The sequence below is a fragment of the Centropristis striata genome, chromosome 23 (assembly GCF_030273125.1).
Source record: "Centropristis striata isolate RG_2023a ecotype Rhode Island chromosome 23, C.striata_1.0, whole genome shotgun sequence".
NCBI classification, from domain to species: domain Eukaryota; kingdom Metazoa; phylum Chordata; class Actinopteri; order Perciformes; family Serranidae; genus Centropristis; species Centropristis striata.
The window spans coordinates 5,001,145-5,010,033 of NC_081539.1; the positions used below are offsets into that span (position 1 = coordinate 5,001,145).

At 43.9% G+C, this 8,889-nt stretch overlaps 1 protein-coding gene across 1 annotated transcript in view; it reads left to right on the top strand.

Moving 5' to 3' along the window:
- Positions 1 to 7,852, top strand: part of LOC131962372 (sodium channel protein type 4 subunit alpha-like) — a 245,957-nt gene extending 238,105 nt beyond the window's left edge. Inside the window, exon 32 of the mRNA XM_059327367.1 lies at positions 1,584 to 7,852. Coding sequence (XP_059183350.1) covers positions 1,584 to 2,890 — 1,307 coding nt within the window. The 3' untranslated portion in view covers positions 2,891 to 7,852. The remainder of the gene's footprint in view (positions 1 to 1,583) is intronic.
- The last annotated feature ends 1,037 nt before the right edge of the window (positions 7,853 to 8,889 follow it).

Sequence of the window (8,889 nt, forward strand, 5' to 3'; positions counted from 1 at the left end):
ATATGTAGATATATAAATGGTATAAAATGTCTCATTTTCAATCAATTTTTATTGAAGTAAAGTTATTAAAGTTAGCACTTATTGTAAGTCGCTTTGGACAAAAGCGTCTGCTAAATGACATGTAATGTAATGTAATGTAAAGTAAAGGATCTGAATTCTTCCTCCACCACTGTATATATGTTTGTGTGTGTGTGTGTGTGTGTGTGTGTGTGTGTGTGTGTGTGTGTGTGTGTGTGTGTGTGTGTGAGGCACCAGCTGTGGCTGATGTGATGTCTGCTTGACAATTATCCGTCAACAAAGTGACGATCCTGGTGGCCTTGATGTTTACCCTGCACCAAGGTCCTATATGGTCACACACACACACACACACGCACACGAGAACAGTCTGCAGAGGCAGCACAGACCAACCTAAGCAGGTAATTTAGCTATCAGTGTTGTGACAAGATTGTGTGTGTGTAATTAAGTGTGTGCACACGTGTGGATGTGTGAGGCTGCCGACGAGGCTGCCGGGGGAGGTGAAGGTAACAGCAGCAATCAGAGCTGCCAGAGGGCGGTCCCCGGAGACAAATCAAACATGATTGACCTGTTACATCAGCTGTGTGTGTGTGCGAGGGAGATGTCGGGGTAGTTGAGTTGATGTACGGCGTGATGGTGATTCCCTCTCGACTCCCCCCCGCTCATCCCTTCCTTCGTCCATAACTCAGCGCAAGGAGACGGATGAAAGATAGAGGCGTGTGGGGGTCTGGTCTGGTGGTGACAGGCCGGCTCCTCTTTGAGTTTATCATTCCGGGATAACAAGGAAAAGACGGATGAATTACAGTGTTTGACTTGCTCGGCCCTCCCGAACCAATTACTCAAGGTGTAATCACAGCAGACCTGCCACATAACGACGGAAACATCCAAACGGAGAGCTTTTAGATGATGTAACTCACAGGAACGTCCTCAAATAAGAGAACATCTTGGTCAACTCATTGTCTTCAGTGAAGTGATTTCTGCCGCTATAACCAGTGCTGAAAAAAAAGTTTATTTTCTTCATCAATTCAAATCAAAAACAGTTGAAATGTCATTATTTATGCAAAGGAAAATACAACATTCGGGCCCCAAGTCACAATTCAAAGTTAACGAATTAAATTAAATTAGTTATTAAAATAAAATGGAATATCATGCAGGATTTATAATGTTTTTGTAATCTGTATCATGTATTTATTAGCTGCACCTGAATGCACCATGAAGTGCCAACCGTGCACTGTGCTTTTTGGACGGCCCACCAGGATTTGTCTTTGTATGCCAGGTGGTCATTACACCTCTGGCGTGCTGTACAAATAAAAACTGCTGTATGGGCAATATTGAGCAGACATGCCATCCAAGTAAATGTGCAGCTTGTGCACGTTACGTTACGTTCCCGGGTGGATTGAATGCTGTTTTAACTGAGAACCAAGCTTTCTTGTGTGATGATGCCAGACGAATCAGTCAACTCGGTTGTTTTGGCTGGTTTGGTCTGGGAAGTAATCTGCAAGTCAAAAAGAGATAAATGTCTGTGAGTGTGTACAAGAGGATTTACTTATTTTTCTTCTGTTTCTCAGGCATCGTGCTTGCTGACATCATCGAGAAGTACTTTGTGTCGCCGACACTGTTCCGAGTGATCCGGTTGGCCCGTATCGGACGGATTCTACGTCTCATCAGAGGCGCTAAGGGCATCCGGACGTTACTGTTCGCCCTCATGATGTCCCTTCCTGCTCTCTTCAACATCGGGCTCCTCCTCTTCCTGGTCATGTTCATCTACGCCATCTTCGGCATGGCCAACTTCGCCTACGTGAAGCGGCAGGCGGGCATCGACGACATGTTCAACTTCGAGACGTTTGGGAACAGCATGATCTGCTTGTTCCAGATCACCACCTCGGCCGGCTGGGACAGCCTGCTCAGCCCCATCCTCAACAACTCCCCCGAGGAGTGCAACCCCAACATCCCCCACACGGGCACCACGGTCCGGGGGAACTGCGGGAACCCGTCGGTGGGCATCACCTTCTTCGTCACCTACATCATCATCTCCTTCCTCATCGTGGTGAACATGTACATCGCCATCATCCTGGAGAACTTCAGCGTGGCCACGGAGGAGAGCACCGAGCCGCTGAGCGAGGACGACTTCGAGATGTTCTACGAAGTTTGGGAGAAGTTCGACCCCGAGGCCACGCAGTTCATCGAGTACGCCAAGCTGTCCGACTTTGCAGACTCGCTGTCGGAGCCGCTGCGCATCAGCAAGCCCAACAAGATCAAACTGATCTCCATGGACCTGCCCATGGTCAGCGGGGACAAGATCCACTGCCTGGACATCCTCTTTGCCTTCACCAAGCGCGTCCTGGGCGAGTCGGGCGAGATGGACGCCCTCAAGCAGCAGATGGAGGAGAAGTTCATGATGGCGAACCCGTCCAAGATCTCCTACGAGCCGATCACGACAACCCTGAGGCGGAAACAGGAAGAGGTCTCGGCCTCGGTGATCCAGAGGTGCTACCGCAGGCACCTGGTGAGGCGGCAGATGAAGGCCGCCTCCTACCTGTACCGCCAGATCACCACGCCTCGGCACGCGGGGGAGCAAGGCGAAGAAGGAGGCGAGGAGATGTTCGGGGAGGACGCACCGGAGAAAGAAGGACTGATCGCCGCCATGATGAGGGAAAACTACGGCTCGAGCTTGTTGGGGATGGAGCGCTCCGAGACGATTTCCTCCACCTCGTCCCCGCCGTCCTACGACAGCGTGACGCGAGCCACGTCGGAGATCTTTCACCCGCTCGCCGCCAAGACGGAAACAATAGCTGTCGACACGGCGGGCAGCGAACCGAGCGAACAGTCGCCGTCGTTGGTCGACCCTGACAGACAGCAGGAGACTCTGCCATAGCGGGAACCAAAAAGCAAAAAATCGCAACAAATGAGGATATCCTTGTTTTGGGTTACGCCTGTTTGTTCTTTTGTTTACTGAATGTACCATAGCTGAGGAACGCTGAGGAGGCGGCGGAGAAGCTATGAGCGAGGGACTGCAGGAGTGACGGCGCAAACAAAGTGGAATATTTACTACCTTTAATGTTATTTCCTGTTCCCCCGTGGAGATTCCTGGACTCGACTCGTTTTTGGAGTTTCTTAAAGGGGAAGCAGAAAGACCACAAAAGACAGAGAGGGGAACCCCGTCTGTCGAGTCGTACTGCCTTTGTTGGAGCGAAAGACAGAAGATCCCTAAGACCTCTTGGGTCTCTCAGAACACTGACTGACCTTTGACCTCAACTGCAGAGGGTCAGAGCGGGTCAAAACAGCTATATCAGATTTATCCATCATTTATTGGCCTGGGGGGGTTTGTGCCTTCCCACAGTTGATCAATATTCTCAGAGTACGCCTGGCTGTAAGAGTGACGGTGTTCCTGGTGGTGTCTAACTTTCTGAATGACTGAGACTCGAGAGAGGAGGGAAAATAATGACGTGATTTAAAAAAATGTTTTCGTAGTAAAAGTATAACTTTGTTGATGTTACCAGTCTTTTAATAGCGGTACGATTATTACTATTTTTTATATTTTTTAGAGTAAGTTGAAGAAAAAAAACATTAAGCAGTCTCTCGGAGTGGCACTCGCCGTGAGAAAGTGGCCGAACTACCACGTTGTGATAGACGAGACGAGAGGGTGCGGTCAGGAAGAAAAAAAAAACCTGAAAAAGCAACTTCATCTGTTTTTGTTGGCAGTTTTGCACTTTTAAGTTTACATGTGCTGTCACTTTACCGCACCTGGGCAAAGACACGTTGAAAAAAGGGGCCAGGGTTGTTTTTATTTTTCCTCTGAAAACCTTTGAGATAACACCAAAAAGTGCACAATGAGATTTTCTACACGGTCCTGGACTCTTCCAACATGTGTTTTGCCCTGGTGGTGAACATCCTCGTGTACATCTGTTTTTGCGCCGGTGGGTGATTTGTCTAAAAGTCCTTCTCGAACAAAAGATTCCTGCTGCGTTACTGTGTTGCGTGAGGAGAAAACTGGAGGTTACTTGCTCGTAGTCAAGGCTGATAGATCATGGAGATCAGTGACGTATGATTTGACAAGAACAGTGTTTGATAAGTTGTAAAAAGTTGAGTTAAAGGAGTGAAGTGACAACGAAGCTTCGTGAATAATTTTCTTTATTTTTTGACCCCACTAGATGGCGGTCTCGGCTTTAAAAAAAAAGGCTCTAGCAGTGGTAATTGACAGTGTTTTCAGCCCTTTGTTGAACAAAGAGCGCCATCTAGTGGGCTCAGAAAATAAATAAAATGGTTCACGAAGCATGTTGTTGCTTCACTAGTTAAAGGTTCTTAACACAGACTGTATATAAAGATAGAGCCGTTGCATCTCCACTTCCTCTCGTTGTATAAAAGTGAAGCCTTAAAATCCGGATACAGGCGCTGCCATCTTGTTCTGGTGATGTCATGTGGAGCCAGAGAGTGGAGCCAGTCAATCATGTTTTATACAATCAAATAACTGATTAAAACCAAACTGATTGTAAAAAATACACATTTGAACAAACATAAACGTGATAAGATGACCTTAAATCATTGGAAAACATTTATTTGACTCTACTTTAAGTTTTTAGTTTGGTTCATGTCCCATCCACTTACATGGAGGGGGCGGGGCTTATAACCTGTACTGCAGGTTTATAACCTTTATGGCAGGTCTGGCGGTACAGATGTTTTGGCTTCTCTCGTGTCATGTTGGCCGTCTTTATATTCAGTCTGTGGTTCTTGCTGGTTAAATTATCAGCCATGGAAGTCTGGCTAAAATAGTTGGCATTATCCACTCCACACAGTGTTTTGCTACTTTAGTTAGCAAGAAATTCGTCCTGACAGTAAAAACCATATTCAGTCATGGAACAAATGGTCCCAAAGATGACTGCAGCTCACTCAACGACCACCTGTGTCATTAATAACAAAGATATTCTGAAACTTCAGGCTACATAAAGAATCTTTAAAGCGAACGAAACTGAACAGAATCAGCAATTTGGTGCAGAGAGTTTATGAATGAATTTATCCTTGAGCTTTTCAGAACAATTTAGTTAAGCTTGGCTCAGACAAAATCTTTTTATGAAACAATGCTCATATCATAACACCTCAGGTTAATGGATAAATATTGTTTAGTGCAGTTAAAGGACCAGACTGCTGGTTTGAGACAAACTTGGCAACGATGCAAATAATATAAACTTAAATCATGCAACAAAGTGTTTTTACCAACCGAACAAAGAAATATATTCATGCAGGAATCATTTACAATCACTTTTTTTAATGCCATGAATGAAGTTCTTTCTCTATCAGGGGATTTAATGTTGCTATACAAACTTTTTTGACAAATCACCCGCTGTCATTATGTATCCATCTGGCCTGAGGTCGGCTCGGCGCACACGAGATCTGAGACCAAAGTCCAGAAGCTAAACGGGCTGAAGATCTCTGAGGCGCCGACCGGCCCTGACCGGAGTGCGACAATCAGCTCAGCACATCAGCATCAGGATTTCACCCTGTTTGGTTTTATGAAAAGCTGACGCCGCGTTTGATCATTAATCGGTGTTCTGGAAAAACCCACAAAACTGTTTCACTGCAGCAGATTATCAGGGTCAATAAAAGGTTCCTCTGCTCAAAACGTCTCTCAACTTATCAAGTTGTTTTGTCTGTTTGTCAACAAGATTACAGAAAAACTACCGGCCTGATTTTCATGAAACTTGGTGGAAGAGTGTAGCAAGGGCCAAAGAAGAAACTTTAAAAATTTTAAATGGATCCGAATCACAGAGCGAATACACTCATTACTTTAGTGCAAGATGGCCTCTGTGGTGCTCTCTGAGTGAGATGTGGCAGATTAGAAATCAAGATGAATTCTTTTTTTTTTAAAGTACAAAACAGTTTTCTAAATAACATCAAAATGGAGCAAGGTTTCCATAATTATAGAGTGAAACCAGCTGAGACATTATGAATACTTTTCTAGTAAAATGTCCAACAAGTCCTCCAAACTGTACGTCAAATACGGCCCATGTAAAAGTTTCCAAATATAGCGTCTGACAGCATCTAAAGATTGACACATCCTCAGATGTTAACGTAACTGTTGATGTTTAGGCTGAGACAACAAAACTACTTCTCTAAGGTTAGGGGAAAAAACAACGTGGTTAGGTATAATAAAAGACTGTTAGGGTGAAAACTCTGGTTTTCACTGAGTGTAATGTAATTAAAGGAAATGAAGTAGTAAGACTGTAGAGGTAAAAAAAAAACGTGACGCATGGAAGTGAAGTTATGTTACTTTAGGACACAAGACACGCCCACGAAATGGTCGTAGTTTGTTAAGGTTTAGGCGCCAAAACTACTTAGTTAGGTTGCAGAAAAGGCGTATTAGGTTAGGGAAAGATACAACTGGATTAGGTTCTGTTTTAGATCATTTGGATTAAATTAATACGGTATACCAGAAGTTATCTCAGGGGGCGTGTCGAGTGATAAAGTGGTTGTTAGACCCTCCTCCCTGTTTTTACTAATGGGAGCTTCTTATTCTTAATATTCCCTTCCTTTACTTCCTCCTTCGCTGTCACCCTCCATGTCGTTTCTTCTGCCTTCTGCATTAGTCATAATCACTGCTGACGCTGTGATAGTCTCAAAATATCTGTAAATTAACAACTAACACTCAAGGGAGTCATTTAAAAATAGCTGCAGCTGTTGTGGGTTTTTCCAGAACTCTGGCGTGACGATGCAAAAAGCGTTTGTTGCTTCATGTTTGCTCTACGAAGAGTTTCATTTCAAACGTGGGGAGGAAAAAAATGGGATCGATTGATGTCATTTTGTAATAACGCTGGGTTGAATAATGTGACAAATTTACTTTTCTGGTGCAGGTAAACCCAAAGTACAGGTGTCCATTGTTTAAAGGATCAGGACAAAAGTTTTTCATCCTTTTACCTTAAAAGTTTTTCCACAAAAAAAGGGATCTTATTTTCCCAGTTTGAAAGGAGACTCTTCAAAATCAAAGCACCATGTTATTTATTTATTTATTTATTGACTTCTGGTTGATGATTTTATTTTATCTTATGTTTGTTTGTTTTTTTATTTTTGCACGCTTTAGCTACGTCCAGGAGGAGAAGCGGAGGCCGAGCGAGACGGCTCTTTATCCATTTTGCACAGAGAAACAAAAACAAAAAACACAAAAAAAACAGACCGCGTCTAGCAATAACGGTTTGCCGATGATACCTTTTAAGTGAGTTCTTAGGAAACACTTGACTTCACAGCAGCCGCTTCCTCGCTGTATGAATCTGTGGCGTGGCGTTTGACAAAAGGCACAACAACACTCGGAGCATCCGGTGCAGCACTGACGCTGTTACAGACTAACGGGTGCATACAGTGGCGCTGGCGGGGCTGCTGCGGATCAGTGCGACCGCTTGTTTTTATTAAGATGAAGTGTCAAAGTGTGCGTGTACAGCATTTGTTCAGTCTGCTTTGATCTCAATATTTCGAACAACCTCTCTCTCTCTCTGTCTCTGTTGTCGTGGTCGCCCGAGGGATCTTTACTAAACGCTTTACTAGACTAATTTTAAAAAGTGAAAAGAGAAAAAAAAAATTACTGGCACCGTCTGGACTCTATTTCTACTAGATTCTATTGAGAATAGATAACCATATAAACTAGGTAAATACTTAAGACACTGCTGAACTCTGCTGCGAGGCGTATTTCAGGTTGCAGTTGTGCTGAAGGGCTGTTTTCAGTAGCAATAGACCCAGAGTGTGCCTGCTACATATGAACCCCAACACTCCAAGCCATGCTTTCCCATTGGTTGATTGATAATGACTGGTTGATTATTTGATTTCTTGCCTGGCAGACTGAGTGATTATTTGATTGGTTGGTTGGTTGGTTGGTTGGTTGGTTGGTTGATTGATTGGTTGGTTGGTTGGTTGGTTGGTTGGTTGGTTGGTTGGTTGGTTGATTGGTTCGTTGATTGACTCTTTTTGATATTGAACGAGGTTCGCAGTCCCCCCTGCCCCCCTTGCACCGCCCCCCTCCATCACCGCTGTGACTCTTCCTCATTAGATGTCGAACAAAACAGCACAGACTGGCTGATCTCTATTTTTAACTTTTAAAACTGTCAGAAAGGTTCAGATTCACTAAAGTCTGCATGTAAAAAAAGTGCATTGGATTTTTCTTTAACAATGGGATTTTGGAAAGGGATTTTTCTTGCAGTTCTGTGAGTGGCCACTGGGGGAAATTGACCGACTGGCTTCACTGCATCTCGCTCTCTTAAAGGCACAGTATGTCATTTTCTGCCACTGGGGGTCTGAGTTTAGTGATGCAGTGGGAGTTGTCGCCTGTTACAATGACCACAATTTGTTGGACGATATAATTTCTTAAAAATAACTGCAATAATGAATAGTAGACGCCATTGGCAGGCAACCAAATGAAACGCACCATTTGGGATTATTTAAGTACACAAGCCATAGTTAGGTTCGGTCATTTTTCGACATTTTAATGCAGAAAAGTTACATATTAACTTTTATTATACCTTTAATACATTCATGTCTCACAACGTCAGTACCTGAGCAGCTGCAGAGGAAAAACATGCACAAAATCGCCCTCACAGTGTAACTTTAGTGAATCTGCAGACCTCAAACTCTGGTTTTCACTGAGCACAAAAACACAGTTAAACATTTACTGTCATCATCTGGACAGTAAACTGGTATTAAAGCTCAGAGTTTGTTCACCTGAAGAACTTCAGCTCTGTATCTGAACTTCACTCTGACTGTCACTGTTGGCTGTAAGAGATGGAAAAGACAGATTTTTAAAATATGAGATGGAAAAGGAAACATCTGTCACTTTCTGTCCCGATCTGATTGGGGAAAAGAAGCAAAAATACACTCTTATTTTGAAGGGAAAACCAC